This window comes from Pangasianodon hypophthalmus, chromosome 2 (assembly GCF_027358585.1).
Source record: "Pangasianodon hypophthalmus isolate fPanHyp1 chromosome 2, fPanHyp1.pri, whole genome shotgun sequence".
In the NCBI taxonomy this organism is placed as follows: domain Eukaryota; kingdom Metazoa; phylum Chordata; class Actinopteri; order Siluriformes; family Pangasiidae; genus Pangasianodon; species Pangasianodon hypophthalmus.
The window spans coordinates 13,822,071-13,839,894 of NC_069711.1; the positions used below are offsets into that span (position 1 = coordinate 13,822,071).

The window sequence follows — 17,824 nt, forward strand, 5'->3', positions numbered from 1 at the left end:
AAAATGTGTAGAAATTATACAAGAAAAAAAGAAAAACTAACTGCTTATGATACACTCCTCTGCTTTAAGCACACTTCTCCAACTCTCAAAGGTTTTTTTTTTTTTTTTTTTTTTTTTTATAAACTTTTTATTCCATAGATAATTCTAAGACATTTATAGAACTGAGTTCAGTTCTTGCAATTTAAGTATTAACTCCTCATTAAATGCATTTAACTCTTAGTATGGCTAGGCTCTAAATATCTGTCACCAAGTCTATAAGCCTCATCCAACTTTTTATAAGAATATAATTGTATGCATTCTAATATATTTTACATCAATGTTTATAAGAAAAGGGATCAATACAAATTTCCTTAGGAACACTGAAAAACCTCGTCAGCCCTGCTGCACACTGATGGAATGCATATTGAAAGACAGAGAGACAGAAAGAGTAGCAAATTTACCCCAGAGACTCATGGGTATTTATAAGGAACATATTCACATACAGCAGTTCTGGTCCTGTGTGTTATGTGTTTAAATCTTAGGTGATATTAGTGTGTGTGTGTGTGTGTGTGTGTGTGTGTGCGTGCGCTTGGGTTAAACCTTCTGATTCTCTTTAGGCTTGTCTTATGGCCTTAGGTTGAATAGCAGTGCTGAACTGATCCTGTTGTTACTCTTTGAAGTCTTTGTGCATTTCATCTCAATCTCCCTCCCCACACCCTCTCTACATGCTTACACACTTACTCATCGTCTGCCTCTCTATCCGTCATCCTTGGTCTTTCACTTTCTCTTATGCACAGGCACAAATTATACCCCTTATATGTATACCAATTTCCCCCTCATCCTCTTGCTCGCTTACTCACACATTATGTGAGTATATATTAGTGTAAAAATGTACCAGCCCCCATACATCATTACTAATTTCACTTTAAAACAAGCTAGACTGCCTCTCTTTCTGTCTCTCTCAGTCACTTTCTCACTCTGTCTCTTGCATAATGGTGATTCCTGTCTGTGGGGTGACAGTCCATGGTGATGTCACCATAAGCAGCTCGATCGAATCTGTCCTCTCTTCAGCACAGCTCCATTTCTGTATCTAGTTTCTTTCCAATTAGGAGACACACACACACACACACACACACACACTCTCTCTCTCTCTGTTTGCTTGACACTGATATAATCTTGCTGTATTTGGTTGTGTGTATTAAGATGGACATAAATTTAACTTCGAGTTTTGACTGGTATCTGCAGCAAATGTCACAAATCCAAATGTGAGCAAATAGGTCAGTCAAGACCTAGTAAGAATGTCACTGTGTATGCTTAAAGAAGATGTATTAGTGTGTATGTCTGTTTAGTGTTTGTAAATAAAATTAATAGTATGATCCTGGAGCTTGGAGTAAAGATTCATATCCTGTTAAATTTCTACATGTCAATGAAACAAACATTCGAGATCTTCACAGAATCATACTGCCAGTGGGATAAAATGTATGGTGCTTCAGGCTCATATCCAACTTTATACCATTAAATTCATATAAATGGAGAACAAATCAATGGTATTTTTGAATAGACATACTGTATCAGCAATGGAACGAATGTAATATCTTAATAATAAATAAATTTTTGGTAAATTAATTTTTGGATTTATGAAGAAATATGCAGTCAGAAGAGGCTAAATGCATGCTCCAAACACAATCTTAATGCAAATGTGTATATGAGAGATAGGAGTACTTGTGCACTTTATTTTTAACTGATGAGGTATACATGTACACACAATACACCAAGGCAGAGAGTTATTGATTTTCCTTCCCGTTCTTAAAATACTAATGATTCCCAGAAACGTTAATGTGTTGCAGTTCTGGGAGTGTTAATCAGCACGCTGATTGGTCAGAGCAGGAGGTGTACACAAGAAATAAGAACAGGGATTCATTACTGCTTTATTTCCTCATGGCCAGACATCACTGGCAGGATGTTAACATTCCAATAAACAAACACACACACACACACACACACACACACACACACACGCACGTGTTAGGCTATTTGATCATTGCTTTGCACTACAGCAAACATCATAGAGTTTTCCTCTTCAAAATGTACCTTACCGTACGTTTCTCATCCAACAGTTTTTGGATATCATAGATAGATTATTGGTTTACATTAAAACCAAAAACTTAGACATACTGTATGTCTTAATGAAGAGTATTTCAGTTGTTTTGCAGGAAGCAGGTGTACAACTAATATTAATGTTTAATGTATCAGAGTGATGATGACAGCAGGTGGAGTACTGCTATTGGCCATAGAAATACAGTATTTGTCGGATATAAATTTTAAATTAGGAGTGGTAGGACAGTAAATGTTATAAAATTATATTCCAGTGCAGTTGAAGCCAAAAGTGTACACACATTTTGGCTAAAGACTCCATGCATGTCACCATACATCTCCTGTGTAAAGTCAGATTTATTTCAACTTTTATTTACTATATCAGATATTCAGTGGGTCAAAAGTTTACATACACTTTGTTAGTATTTGGCGTCATTTGCTTTTAAATCCTTAAACTTGAATCAAACACTTAGGGTAGGCTTCCACAAGCTTAGCTCATTGTCGTGCTGGAAGATCCAGTTGCAACCAATTTTAATTTTCTGGCTGTCTTGAGATATTGCTTCAATATGTCTATATAATCCTCCTTCTTCATGATGTCGTCTATTTTCTGAAGTGTACCAGTCCCTTTTCCATCAAAACACCCCCATGCTGCCACCCCCAATCTTCACAGTAAGGATGGTGTTCTTCGGATGAATTCCTTCACCCTTTTCCTCCATACATGATCATTATGGCCAAACAGTTCACATTTTTGTTTAATCTGACCAGAGAACACTCCTCCAAGAGAAGAGGTTTGTCCTGGTGATCACTTGCAAACTTCAGTCTGACTTTTTTTTATGTCCCTCTTGCTTCTTCCCTGCTTGACAACATTTCGGACCAAGATTTTTATATTTGCATAGAAATGTTTGTACAGATACGTGTGTTACCTTCAGCTGTTTGGAAATTACTCCTAAAGAGGAACTGGATTTGTGGAAGTCCACCATTTTTTTGAGGTCTTGGCTGAGTTGCTTGGATTTTTTCATGGTATCAAGAGCAAAAAATCACTGGCTCTAAAGGTAGACCATTTTACAGTCACATATGCACTCCCAGTTAACTCCTATCTATAACAACTAGCCTATCAGAAGCTTCTAAAATTCATTACATTAATTTCTGGAATCTTCAAGACTGTTTAAAGAGACAGCCAACTCGGTGTATGTAAACGTTTGACCCACCGGAATTCTGATACAGTGAATTATCGATTGTAATCAATTGTTTGAAAAATTATGTCTGATGTGAACATAGTATTTGCCATAATTGACTTGCCAAAAAATGTATGGCAACATGAAAAATGTGGAGTTGTGAAAAACTGAGATTGAATATCTTGAACCTAAGGGTGTGTAAACTTTTGGCCTCAACTGTAATGGTGATGTATGGTTATGTAGTACGTATGGTATGTAGGGATGCTACTCAACATATGTATCAAAGTTGAACAGATGGCTCAGCTAAAGAACTGAGGGGAGTCACGTCCACTGTGTGTGTGTGTGTGTGTGTGTGTGTGTGTGTGTTCATGTGTGATGGTGTGACAGAAATTAATTCGGCCCTGACACATGAAGGATTGGTTAATACAGCCAATTATCTTTGAGAATCACTCAGCCATGTTCAATATTGAACAATTTTCAATAAATTTATGGAATTTTAACAGTGGTCAGGGTTTTTTTTTTTTTTTTGCTAAACAATATATTGGCAGGCCCTAATGCCTTCTAGGCTTCAATTCAACACAGGGAATAAAGAAGTAAATACCATCCATTACTGCTGAAAATCAATACCTCCATGTTTTACACTGATTGACAATTTGATGCCTCAGAGACATGCTCCATTATCTCAGATGCAAGCATCCGCTAAGGAGACAAAGTCTGTTGCCCTCCTCGTTATGGAAATGCAATGCAATCGCATTTTCTATGGAAGAAGGCAAGGTGATTAAAAATCTATAAGAGGCTGTTATGACTTGGGGCCAGCTGGAAACAAGCCGGGGAAAATTCTCTACGCAGTGTTGCATGAACAAACACACACACACACACACACACACTAGCTCTGAGTCATCCTATGAGACTACACTTATGTAGATTTTAGTTGAACCTGAAAGCTCAGTCTGACTGTGTACACCAAACTAGCTGCTATGTCTGAGTGTATGTTTGTGCAGATGGAGGTCCATGGGAATGTGTGTAAGTGCATTTATGTATTAGAATATTCAAATATATGTAACTGCACTCAACATTCATGCTATCATATGAGCTAATAATAAATCCATTTGAGTGGACAGGGCACTGTTGGATGTTATCTAATGTATAATGAGAAGAGGCTAAATGTAAGATCACCATATGTAGCACATAATTGTATGTGTGTGTGTGTGTGTGTGTGCATGCGTGCGTGCATTATTAGAATTTCTCTCTGTCTCTGTGTCTGAGCAGAAGAATCTGGTAAAACTGTGTAAAGCAGTAACACATAGCAATAAGTACCAAATACTACTCTGAAATCAGTGTTACACAGTAATGGAATAACAGTTCTAGCTTTTGCACTAGCAAAATACAATATCTGCAGCCTCAAAGACTGCAAATGGACATCAACTGAACAGATAGGTGTATGGAGGCATTAAGAGACTGCATCATGTGTGCATGTAGAGATGAACTGCAGCTCAATATAGTGAATGGACAAAATCATTTACAATTTATAGCTTGTGTGTGTGCGTGTGTGTAAAGCTTTATATCCAACTGGCATCCTAAAACAGGTCTCATCAATATGCAGAGTCAATACTCTAGTTATCAGTATGCTATACGAGTTGCATGAGCAATGTGGAGAGCAGGAGATGAGGGAAGTTGAAGTGGGATGCAACGTGGTGTATTAATTCAATGTGAAGTCTAATTCATAAGTCCTCTGTCGTGTTTACTAATGTATTCAGTCCATGCTTCTAGTTGGGCATTTGGAGAGTAGGTGCTGTTGGTGAATGAGGCTGGGCTGCTTTGGAGTATCTGGCTGTTGGATAAATGTACAAATTTTTAAATTTACAATATAAGCCTTTTCTACTGTAGGGTCAATCAGTTCTGAGCATTTCCACATGAGCACAGTCAAGTACAGAACGCTTTAAAATCATGTTTTTTGTGGTTCGATTAGAAAACCATGCTCAGTGCTCAGGCTTAATGATGTAGTTATTCACTGATTAGTTCTACATTCACATCAGTACCTGATCTGATATCAGTGTGCAGTAAAAATGCCCAAGACTGAAGGTGCCTCTCATTTCTTCCTTCAACATCTTTTCAAACTGCTGCTCATGCTGCATCACAGAGAAGCAGAATACTCAGAGGAAAGTGCTCATCGACCCTCTTCCACATACTTGAGCTCACAGACATCTACAGTTGGTTAGTATCAGGGGAGGAAGAGTATGCCATCCCTCCCACCCAGAAAGCATGGCCAATTTTGCTGTATTGGACTTCCAGCCATGGAAGGGTGTGGTGTTTTTGGGATTCAAACTTCCAATGATAAACAGAGAGCTTTTCTGTTGCTCCACTGGAGAGCATCTTCTCATTTCTTTAATTACGTTTCCTTCTTTATTTTCTTGCTTCCCTTTATTGCATTTTCCTCTGAGGACCTGAGGAAAGGATGGAGGGAAAGAAACAGCTACCTGAACAGGAAGGAGAAGAGGATGGATTTAACACTGAGTTTGATGAAAAGTGAAGGCAACAATAAAGAGGGCTGCGGAAAGGAAGGAGAGGGGGATAGGTGTGAGAGGAGGGCAGTGCAGTTACAGTTCAGTATCACAGAGCTGATTAAAATATCATCACCACCAAAGCCAAAAGCATTAAATCTACATCCAATTCTATTACACACACTCCCTCTCTCAGTGCCTCACCCCTCTTCAGCTGCATGAATACTATTCATTATAACTGGATGACCTCTACGACACTGCTGAGATGCATTCTGTTCAGTGGTCTGTCATATGTGCTTGTATCTGTAGTCAGGTGTTCAGTCAGTGTGGTTTGTACTATCATTTCCATCCCTGTGTGATCCCTGCAGTGTGGAGCTCATCTGCTGCTGATGCTATCTTTGCATGCAGCAGTGTGGAATTGGTTGAAGCTTACTCTCTAAAGGAGATAGGAGGATTATGGGTAAGAAAGTTGGGAGATCCAACCTAAGGGGAGAATCTCTACAGGACCTTCAATTTAGCTAAACTGAGCTAGAACATACTTCAAAGAAGCAATCAAAAGTAAGTGATTGCAATTTTCACTTACACACTAGCTAATGATGATGCCTTTTCTTCCTGTTTTATTGAAGTTATTGATTGGAAACTGATGAATTGTTTCCCATTATCTCTCTCTTACACGCACACAAATACATATATCCATACTCCTCAGTGGAGTAGTCTTTGAAAGAATCAGGCTTCTGGCTATTGTTGAGCTCAAAACCTTGTGATGACTTGTTTCAGTAAAGAGCTTTCACAGTGCCCACCTTTCTTTCTGATTTTCGATCTCCAACTTTAATTTCCAGCTCCGTGTCTTCATTATGAGGACAAACTCATAATAATCTCACTTCACATTTTTAATCCAAGTGATGTTGTATTCTCTTTATTTTAAACTGAACATTTGCACATGATTTATTCAAAACCAGAAGGTGAAAAATCAAGAATACTAATTATTTTAGATTATCTTTATTGCACATGATTTATTCAAAACCAGAAGGTGAAAAATCAAGAATACTAATCATTTTAGATTTTATTTATTATTTTTAAATGTTGACTTTATTGCTTATTACCTTTATTGCTTATTGCACCAACCTGGACAGTGCTAAACACCAAAGATGGTAACAAGCTACATATGGTAATCAGAAGAGGTGTATAAAAGATATGTGTATAAAAGGCTTCATATGTATCTAAACCACACACACACACACACACACGATACATGGAACTATGCTTTGTGTATGCATTTGTTTAAAAGGGAATTCCACCAACTCTTCAAAAGCGTGCACTTATTAAGTACCAAAAATGCACATCCTGAGAATTATGAAGAAATGTCTTATAAGTAATGAGCTGTCACTTTTCCAAATTTGCAACAACACTACTCCTGGTCTAGAAAACCTTTACAGTACACAGCATCCAACATATACTCTATGGCCAAAAGTTTGTGGACACCTGACCATCACACTCATATGCACTTTTTGAACATGTTATTCCAGATTTAGCCCCCTTTTGCTGTTATAATAACCTCCACTCTTCTGTGAAAGCTTTCCACTAGATTTTGGAATGTGGCTGTGGGGATTAGTCCATTCAGCCACAAAAGTATGAGTGCGGTCAGGCACTGATATCTGGTGAGGAGGCCTGGGGCTCAGTCTGTATGCCAGTTCATCCCAAAGGTGTTCAGTGGGGTGGAGGTCAGGTCTCTGTGCAGGCCACTTGAGTTGTTCTACTCCAATCTTGGCAAACCATGTCTTCATGGAGCTCGCTTTGTACACAGGGGCACTGGTGGAACATGTTTGGGCCCCTTAGTTCCAGTGAAGGGAAAATCATAAAACTCGCATAGAAAGACATTCTATACGATTGTGTGCCTCCAACTTTGTGGCAACAGTTTGGGGAAGAACCACATATGGGTGTGATGGTCAGGTGTCCACATATTTTTGACCATATAGTGTAATTGTTACTGTATCGGCTCAACTCCATCACCACTATTTAGGCTATCAATGAAGCTACACAATATCATAATGAGGGTGAGTAACTTTTCTCTCACTGGTACTTATTGGAATTTTTTTAACATTCAGCAGTAGCAACTTTGTAGGATTTTACTCTAACATCCAATATATAACCATTCAGTCTAACCATTCAGACAAAGACTGCTGGAAGAAACACTCCCCTAATACACCCATTTAAGACTTTTCTGGTGTGTATAAGAAAAGGCTTCAGACATACCAGAAGAGGTGAGTATTTATGTATGTATAGATGGCATGAAGAATTTCTGATAACCATACCATCCGATATCATATTTTCTGTTATATGACAATAGATGTGCCTAAAAAAACAACCTCTGTAGCCTAACTGGAGAATTGATTCCACTCTACTCAGTCTATGATAGCTAGTTTACAGATAGATCTCAGCTAAGTCAGCTAGCCAGCTAGCTTTTGGGTATTGATTGAGGATAAATATTTACTGTTAGCTGTCTACGGCTGTGAGAGGCTAATGATGGCCTAAGATGGTGTTTCACAACAAATCAGAGCTTCAATGTATTCCACGTTTAATGCCACTACTACTGACTTCCTTTTTCAGTCCTCATGCAATATATGTGCACCCACACATGCACTTTTGACTGTCTTGTTTGTGTTTATGTTTGAAGGATTATTACATTTGCTTATCTGGTCACTGACCTGCAGTGGACATGTTCACGTTCTTTAGCATTAAGGAAAGAAATTAGAGAGAAAGGGATCTTAAGCTTGGCATCTGGTTGCTTTCAAAACCAGCTGTCAACATTTCAGAGAAAGTGTCAGCGATGCCGTTTTTTTTTCTCCTCACCCAGCAAATCTGTCTTACCTGTGTTGAGCTCAGGACTTACAGCTGATCACAGTACCCAGGGGTGTCATGCACAAGGTTTGTTTTTTTTTTTTAATTTTGGTGAGTGCCTCAGCCTGCATCCCAACCCACGCCACACACACACACACACACACAAAAAAAAACACACAATACAGTCTATTATATTTTAAATAAATAAAAATACTCATTGGGATTATTGCATTTTCTACTATAATTTAAATAAATAGACTATATTACAAAACAATTTTTAATCTGTGGCCAAAGGTTGTGCCATGTTTTGCCATCCAGGAAGAGTTGTATAATTTCTAAATGTCAGGTATAGGCAGTATGTTAAAATGAAGGCTAACAAATGCCTTGGAAATACGGCTGTTTTCACCTTTAGCGGAATGTTTGCCTATAGCCATTGTGCATATATTCCAGATATTTAGCTTGCTAGGTGACAAACTAAATTTGGTTTAAAGTAATAGCAGCAGAAACCACAAATTAAGTGAGTTAATTTAAAACATCAAAGCTACAGCCCATAAGATTTACTAAAAATGATTATTTTGATTATTAAGTATTTAATGATTATTAAGTCAGAGAACAAACAAATCTGTATAATATGACATTCCTGTGCCTCTGTGAGTTGCTCTCTGTGTGTATAAGAAAAGGGTTAAGATGTAACAGAAGATGTGTGTATTAGTGTTCAGTTTTCACACTGAAAATGGCCAATGCTATTTTATAATGTAGAGAAATCGATGACACTGAGAACTCTGGGCCAGTATGAAGAATTTATGATAACCATACCACCCAATATCATGGATCCTGGTACATTATAGTAAAAGTGCCTCAATAAAAAAAACCCTTTGTCTTCCTATTTGAAAGAATATTTCATTTGCTTATCTGGTTACTGGCTTGCAGTGGATGTCTTTGTGCTCTTTAGCATTAGGGAAAGAAATTAGAAAGAAAGGGGTCTTGCAGTCGGCATCTGGTTGCTTTCAAAATGATGATCATTTCAATACTTAGGACAAGTCCCAAACCACATTCATTCATTCAAGAATTTCACTGTACTGTAATGTATGTATATGTGACAAATAAAGGCTTCATTCATTCATTCAATCATTCATCTTCAATAACTGCTATGTCCTGCTCAGTGTTAAGGTGGAATCAGTGGATACGAGGCAGGAATACATCCTGAATGGAATGCCAGTCCATCACAGGGCACCATGCACACATGCATTTACACACTCATTCACACCTGGGGCAATTTAGATTTGCCAATCCATCTACTGTCGTGTTTTGGTCACATGGGAGGAAAAGCACTGTGGAGGAACAGCATAGCACAACCCATGTTACCAATGGGTTTCTGTGAACTTTTGTCATGTACTTCACTCTTTTATCACTTCCAGGACAGACAGTCTCTGAAGCTGAATGAGGATGGGACAGTAGGAGCATACAGAGAAATTAAGCAGTTTTGGGATCACAGTACCACAAAAGTAGTCAAAGAATAAGCTAAAACTGTACATAACTGCCCTGAAGCCCCTTAAGGCACATACCAACCCCCTGATATTAGCGGCGTAAATGTTAACAGAAATGTCATGTTATTCATGAATTTTAAAAGTGAAAGATTTTGCAAAGATGATAAGTGTGAGCGCTAAAAGTAGCATGGCAAGCAAACTGAGCCGGTGTTACTGAGGGGAAGGAAAACAAGGTGCTAACAAAGCACTAATACACACACATAAATACACCCATACCCAGTGCCTATATAAACCACACACATAACCTTTCCTTCAGCGGTACACCATAAACACCATCTCAGTCTTTAAACATGAGAATATGAATAGAAATGTAATACATGAGGAGGAACTGAGAGAGTTTTAGATATACACTCACCATCCACTTTATTAGGAACACCTGTACACCTGCTGTAGTTATCTAATCAGCCAATCATGTGGCAGCAGCACAATGCAAAAAATCATGCAGATACAGGTCAAGAGCTTCAGTTAATTCTCACATCAAACATCGGAATGAAGAAAAAGTGTGATCTCTGTGACTTTAATCATGGCATGGTTGTTGGTGCCAGATGGGCGGGTTCGAGTATTTCATAAACTGCTGATCTTCTGGGAATTTCATACACAACAGATTCTAGAGTTTACACAGAATGGTGTGGAAAACAAAAAACATCCTGTGTGTGGAGGGTCTACAGACTGAAACACCTTGTTGATGAGAGAGATCAGAAGAGAATGACCAGACTAGTCTGAGCTGACAGGAAGTCTATAATAACTCAAATAAGCACCCTTTATGACTGCGGCGAGCAGAAAAGCATATCAGAACTCACAACACATCAAACCTTGAGGTGGATGGGATACAACAGCAGAAAACCTGATCAAGTTCCACTCCTGTCAGCCAAGAACAAGAATCTGAGGCTATCATGGGCACAGACTCACCCAAATTGGACAGTTGAAGTCTGGAAAAAGACTGGGTGATTTTTTTTCCTATTCTTTAACTGTCCAGTTTCTGTGAGCCTGTGCCCATGATAGCCTCAGATTCCTGTTCTTGACTGACAGGAGCAGAACCCGACATGGTCTTCTGCTGTTGTAGCCCATCCACCTCAAGGTTCGATGTTCTGTGCATGCTGAGATGCTTTTCTGCTCACCGCTGTGGTAAAAAGTGATTATTTGAGTTACTAAACTTTTCCTAAAAGCTTGAATCAAGCTGGCCATTTTCCTCTGACCTCTCTTATCAACAAGGCATTTCCACCCACAGATCTGTCGCTCACTCAGTGTTTTTTGTTTTTCGCACCATTCTGTGTAAACGAAATTCCCAGGAGATCAGCAGTTTATGAAATACTCAAACCAGCCCATCTGGCACCAAAAACCATGCCATGATTAAAGTCACAGAGATCACACTTTTTCTTCATTCTGATGTTTGATGTGAACATTAACTGAAACTCTTGACCTGTATCTGCATAATTTTATGCATTGGGCTGCTATCACATGATTGGCTGATTAGATAACTGCATGAATGTGCAGGTGTACAGGTGTTCCTATTAAAGTGGATGGTGAGCGTATATGGAAGGGAGGGAGAGAGAGAGAGAGAGAGAGAGAGAGAGATGTTGTAATGCCTTTAAAGGCCATGTTAATGGTCTCATTTCATAAACATCTCATTTGAAATAAACAAATACAATGACCTTTCTGAAGGGAAAAAGCATTAGAAAAAACATAAAGGTCATGTCTGAATGAAGGTGCAAGAAAGTGCAAGAGGAATTTGACCTGAAATGAGAAGAAGCAACAATCACATTATTTCATGACTCAGAAGTTGCAGGTCATGGTTTCTACCACTGGCCTATTTGTACTAGTGTGAGGATATGTTCTCAACAGAGACCACTAAGCAGGCCTAATTCTGTACGTCGCCTTGGATAGGGGAGTCTGCAAAATACTTTAAATGTAAAATGGAAATGTACTACTCTCTCCCACCTTTACTGGAGCTCTCTCCATGTTGTCTTTTGAAGGACCAAAGTGTTGAGGTTTCAGGTCAAGCTTTCTACACAATTTGTCTAAATGAACAGGACTCCAGTGGGGTTAATATCTATAGCAAGCGTTTATGTGTGTATTGTTGTCTGTCTGTGCCCATGCACAGGCAAATCAAAGAGGCACTTGGCACCATATGACATCTTGGTTAGTCGTATACTTGGCACAAACAGCTTTATACAATATTTCATTGATAAAGCAGCATGCTTGCAAAGCATCCATCTTGTTGTACCTTGATGATTATTATGGATTATGATTGGTTGTGTGGATCATGTGACAGAAGATGGCTTGATTTACAACCCTAAATCCCACTTTGTACATTCAGAAGCACAGAATGACTACCTCGTGTAGTCCTCTTCTTTACAAAATGGCCATATTCCGTGTTGCAAAAAAAAATCCTCTCTTTTCAGTATGAAAGTGCCATCGTGCGTTATTATAATACACAGCCTCTGCGTGACCATGCGTGTATTCGTGTGTAATCATAAGAGTTCTTCTTTTCACTAACCTCTTAAGCCAGCGGAGGATCTGTTTTGTTTATTACCACATTGCATCACTAACAGATTAAAGTAAATCAGCTTTAAGAACCAATTCATTTACACTTTTTATTTCATTAGCTGAGTATAATTAGGAGTTATCAGCACAAGCCTCAACACATTTAACATTCTGGCATTTAATGTGTGTATGTGTGTGGTATGATGCACCTGGTTATAACTGCTGTAAGGCTGAAGTAAGATCTATAAACTAACCTTTAATCATTACATGTAACTCTGACCGAACAACAAGCGTGTAGCAATACAGTTGCCATATTTCACTGTAAATGATATACATCAGTTCCTGTTCATTCATTATGGGATGCATAAATCAGAGCCTGTTGATGCAGTATTGCATGCATCACTTCCATCAGTACTCAGCAGGAAATGCTGATTTAACGCATGGAAAACAAATGCCATTTTCCACAAGACAATATCTAAGTAATATCTAAGATGCAGGTGATAAAATGTGGAAGAACAGGCCATTTAAGAAACCATCCACAAACCTTAGACACATTTCATGCCACTGATCATCAGATTGCATCCTAGTCCACGTCATAGCATCTATACTTATATATATATATATATATATATATATATATACATACAAAAAAAAGCCTATAAAGAAGAGAAAGGAGAACTCCTCACCGCAGAGCAGCTGCATCCAGGCGCACGTCTTGTACACGGTGGCGGTGTTGCAGAAGAAGAAGAGCGCCATGCAGGCGATGCAGCTCAGGATGAGCACCATGGAGAGCAGCACGAAGAAAAAGGCGGCCTTGAAGGCGCCTGATGGCATGGAGCTCAGGTCGGAGAACGTGCCCCGGCAGGTGAGCTCCCGGTTCGAGCTTCCCTCACCCACGCAGTAGTGGAAGAGGCCGAAGTAGCCGGCGTACGGCGTGTTTACGCTGTCGCCTATCCAGTAGGGCTGGATGAACACCACCACGTTGATGATGGCGAAACAGATGGTGAAGATGGCCCACAGCACGCCGATGGCCCGCGAGTTGCGCATGTAGTTGTCATGATAGATCTTGGAGGCTTCTTGCGAAGGCAGCATGATTTAATGTTCCTTGTTCTCTCTCTCTCTCTCTCTCTCTCTCTCTCTCTCTCTTTAGCACTCTGGGTTTTCCAGCTCTGATGCGTTCTCCCCTACGTCTCTATCTCCCCTATCTGCCCAGCTGGGTTCCCTCAAAAATGCGAAGACAAACGCCAAAACAGATAAGATCACAATTACAGTCAAGCTCCGATTCATACGCGATGCTTTCTCGTATTCCGGACGTGATCCTGCATCACACCCGATCCTCAGATTATAACAGGAGCGTGATTCAGTGTAGAGCCCGGTGAGGGGGAAAAAATGAACAAAAAAAAGAAATCCCGGTCCAGATCCCCTCCTCCTCCTCCGCTTTCCGTGTAAAGAAACAGCTCAAGCGACAGAGATCACATTGCAAAAATAATAATAATAATTAAAGAAAAAAAAAAGGAAAAAAAAGGCCCTGTGTTGTGCAAACAGCAACAAGATGCTTGTATTTGGTGGGCGATCAGAGCAGTCCGGGTGTTAATGCTGTACCTGCATCCGCTTTGGCTCCCATCAGATCCGAACACGAGATGCGCTGATTGAGGCTGGGGGCAGATTCACACAGCACGACAGCGCTCGCGCCAGGCGTCGCTCATTCTCACTCTCACACAAGATAACGACCTACAAACCGAAGGTGACGCCTCCGCTCGCGAGATACAGCGACTCGAGACAGCGAAGAATGGCGCGATATACACACACACAGGATGCCAGAAATCTGCTCCGGCGATGCTTCCCCTCCCCCACCCCCCACACACATACACACACCGCTATTCCCCCGTTTTCCCTTTGCCTCCCTCCTCCTTCGCCTGTGTGTCTCTCCAGCGCGCGCTCACAGGCACCGGGACGGCGCGCGCGCACTCTGGCAGTGTTGCAGAAATTTGACAAGCCCAGCGTTTCCTGGCCTAGCGTTTGACTGAGAGGCTTCATTTTTTGGTGGCGTTAGCACAGCAGTGGCAAACAGCGTAGTAGCTCATTTTAGCTGGTTGTAAAAATAAAAAGACAAACTGGTAACCTTTAGAGGGGGGCAGGTTGGCTTAGTGGTCAGCACTGTTGCCTCGCACCTGCTTGCATATCCTCCCTGGGCTTCAGGGGTTTCCTTCAGATAGTCCAGTTTCCAGTCCAAAGACATGCACTCTAGGCTGATGGGCATTTCCAGAATTGTCCATAGTGTGTGTTCGTGTGTGTGTGTGTGATTGTGCCCTGTGATGGACTGGCACCTCAGCAAAGGTGTCCCCCACCCTGTGCCCCAAGACCCCTGCAGGCTCCAGGGTCCCTCACAACCCCGTGTAGGAAAAGCACTATGAAGAATGGATGGATGGTAACATTTATAAGAAGATATGTGCTGTTATATGCACTGCATTCCATGCACACGTTCACCCTACTTATACCGATCAGCCATAACATTATGACCACCTGCCTAATATTGTGTTGGTCCCCCTTTTGCTGCCAAAACAGCCCTGACCCATCGAGGCATGGACTCCACTAGATCCCTGAAGGTGTGCTGTGGTATCTGGCACAAAGATGTTAACAGCAGATCCTTTAAGTCCTGTAAGTTGCGAGGTGGGGCCTCCATGGATCGGAATTGATGGCCAGCACGCCCCACAGATGTTCGATTGGATTGAGATCTGGGGAATTTGGAGGCCAAGTCAACACCTTGAACTCTTTGTCATGTTCCTCGAACCATTCCTGAACAATTTTTACAGTGTTGCAGGGCGCATTATCCTGCCGAAAGAGATCACTTCTATTAGGGAATACCGTTGCCATGAAGGGGTGTACCGGGTCTGCAACAATGTTTAGGTAGGTGGTATGTGTCAACATAGCATCCACATGAATGGCAGGACCCAAAGTTTCCCAGCAGAACATTGCCCAGAGCATCACACTGCCTCCGCCAGCTTGCGTTCTTCCCATAGTGTATGCCGGTGCCATCTCTTCCCCAGGTAAACTATGCACGCTCACCCGGCCTTCCACATGATGTAAAAGAAAATGTGATTTTTCGGACCAGGCCACCTTCTTCCAGTTCTGATGCTCACCTGTCCATTGTAGGCACTTTTGGCAGTGGACAGAGGTCAGCATGGGCACTCTGACAGGTCTGTGGCAGTCTGTGATGCACTGTGTGTTCTGACACCTTTCTATCATAGCCAACTTTAACTTTTCAGCAATTTGTGCTACAATAGCTCTTCTGTGGGATCAGACCAGACGGATTAACCTTCAATCCCCACGCGCATCAGTGAGCCTTGGGCGCCCATGACCCTGTCGCTAGTTCACCGGTTGTCCTTCCTTGGACCACTTTTGGTAGGCACTAACCACTGCATACCGGGAACATCCCACAAAGCCTGCTGTTTTAAAGATGCTCTGATCCAGTCATCTAGCCATCACAATTTGGCCATTGTCGAAGTCTCTCTAATCCTTACGCTTGCCCATTTTTCCTGTTTCCAATACATCAACTTCAAGAACCGACTGGTCACTTGCTGCCTAATATATCACAACCCTTGACAGGTGCTATTGTAACGAGATAATCAATATTATTCACTTCACCTGTCAGTGGTCATGATGTTATGGCTGATTGGTGTAGGTTGTCTTATTGTTTTTATATATCATGCTTTCATGGATTTATTATGTAAGAAATAAATGCATTTATTATATTTTGAGCTGTTGAAATCTGGCTTTGATTCATGAGGAATATTTGCAAAATATTTCATATTCTTTATGCTACAATCAAACCAATAGTATTTAAACATCTCACAATCCCAGTTTTTTTAATAGGCTTGTTCAGAAAGGCTGCGACAAGTTTATGAGCTAACACTGAGATACCATCCATGGTGCTGTGACATGCTACAGTGATCGCTACATACTGTACGCCTTAAATGTCCGTATATGGGGTCTTTCCACTGTGTAGCCATCTCTGTAGTTCCTGAAAGCTAGTACTCTAGGAACTTGGCAGTATGCTGGATCCAGATGATGTTGTGCACACCACTGATCCTTTTCATGAGAAAGCCCTGTTTCCCCTTCAGAAACTCGAGCTGCGTCGAAATGCTATGAAAACGTTCCCATAGTGTTTCAACGCAGCGTCTCGTTCCCTCGGGGAACCATGGTTACATGCGTAACACAGAGACGGTCTTCTATAAGCTATAGTTCATTCCCCTCTCACTGAGATGCAGGAGCTTAGCAATCTGGCTAACGTAGCAAGCTCAGCAGTGGGCGCTATATTGAGGTAGCCCACTCAACAACATTAGCTATAGACTTAACCAGAGACTTCAACAGACTTTGGGGGAATTTGTGGATATGGTGGAATGGAATGAAATCCAACTTTGGCAAAAGTATGCATGTTAGAGGAGTCCAGATATGAGGACCACTCAACCACCCTAGTCTCCAAATGGAAGATATGAAAATCTCCAAATACTGAGGGAGTGGAGGAAGGGCGAGGGACTGTGAGGCAGTTGCTGTACTGAGCAACAGAAGAGTTTGTAGCTAACATGTGGACAGTGTGGGAGTAATAGATAACAAGGCTAGAAAGCTAACAAGGGAACCCAAATCATGGTAGCCATGGAGTTCCAAATGAGCCCAGACAGTATAAAATTACACTCACAGCAGCCTTCAGTAGATAAAAGGAGATGAGGGAAGATAATATGAGTCTCTTGCCAGTTTTGGAGGACAGATTACCTGTAGTTCCAATCATAGTCACAAGCTTTTATTCAGATAGCTCCAAAGGTGCACATGAGGTCTGACATACAGTGGTCTGTACGTGCAAAACACATTAACAAACCAAAAACAGTTCCTCAGAATGACATGTGCTGTAAGCAATCAGCAACAAGCATGTGATGTTCAGTTAGGACTTACCCTGTTCTTCTGAGTTAATGTTGATGTGTGTCTGATTTTGGTGTTGCGTTTTCACATTTGCTGTGGTGTTTTTGTTTTTGCTGTTGTGTTTTGTGATTTGCTGTTGCCTTTTTGGTTTGTTGATGTGTTTTGTACTCATGGGTCATCATATGGACATGTATATGAGGCAATAAGAAGAAAAGGAAACAATGGGTGTATGACAGTAGTATTTATATCAAATACTACTTTTGAGATTTTGTTGAAGGTCTCGGTATGCGTG

The 17,824-nt window shown here is 40.8% G+C and overlaps 1 protein-coding gene across 6 annotated transcripts in view; it reads right to left on the minus strand.

Annotated features, from left to right (window-relative positions):
• Positions 1 to 14,695, minus strand: part of lhfpl4a (LHFPL tetraspan subfamily member 4a) — a 34,970-nt gene extending 20,275 nt beyond the window's left edge. For 2 of the 6 annotated variants that reach the window (XR_004579719.2, XM_026912736.3), the window contains exon 1: positions 13,305 to 14,685. Coding sequence is in view for 5 of the 6 variants with exons in the window: in XM_026912736.3 (XP_026768537.1) it covers positions 13,305 to 13,710 (406 nt within the window). In the remaining variant the exon portion in view is untranslated. Of the gene's footprint in view, positions 1 to 13,304 lie in introns of all 6 variants that reach the window. The other 4 variants (XM_053230578.1, XM_026912744.3, XM_026912752.3 and 1 more) reach the window with 4 other exon arrangements.
• Positions 14,696 to 17,824: the final 3,129 nt, after the last annotated feature.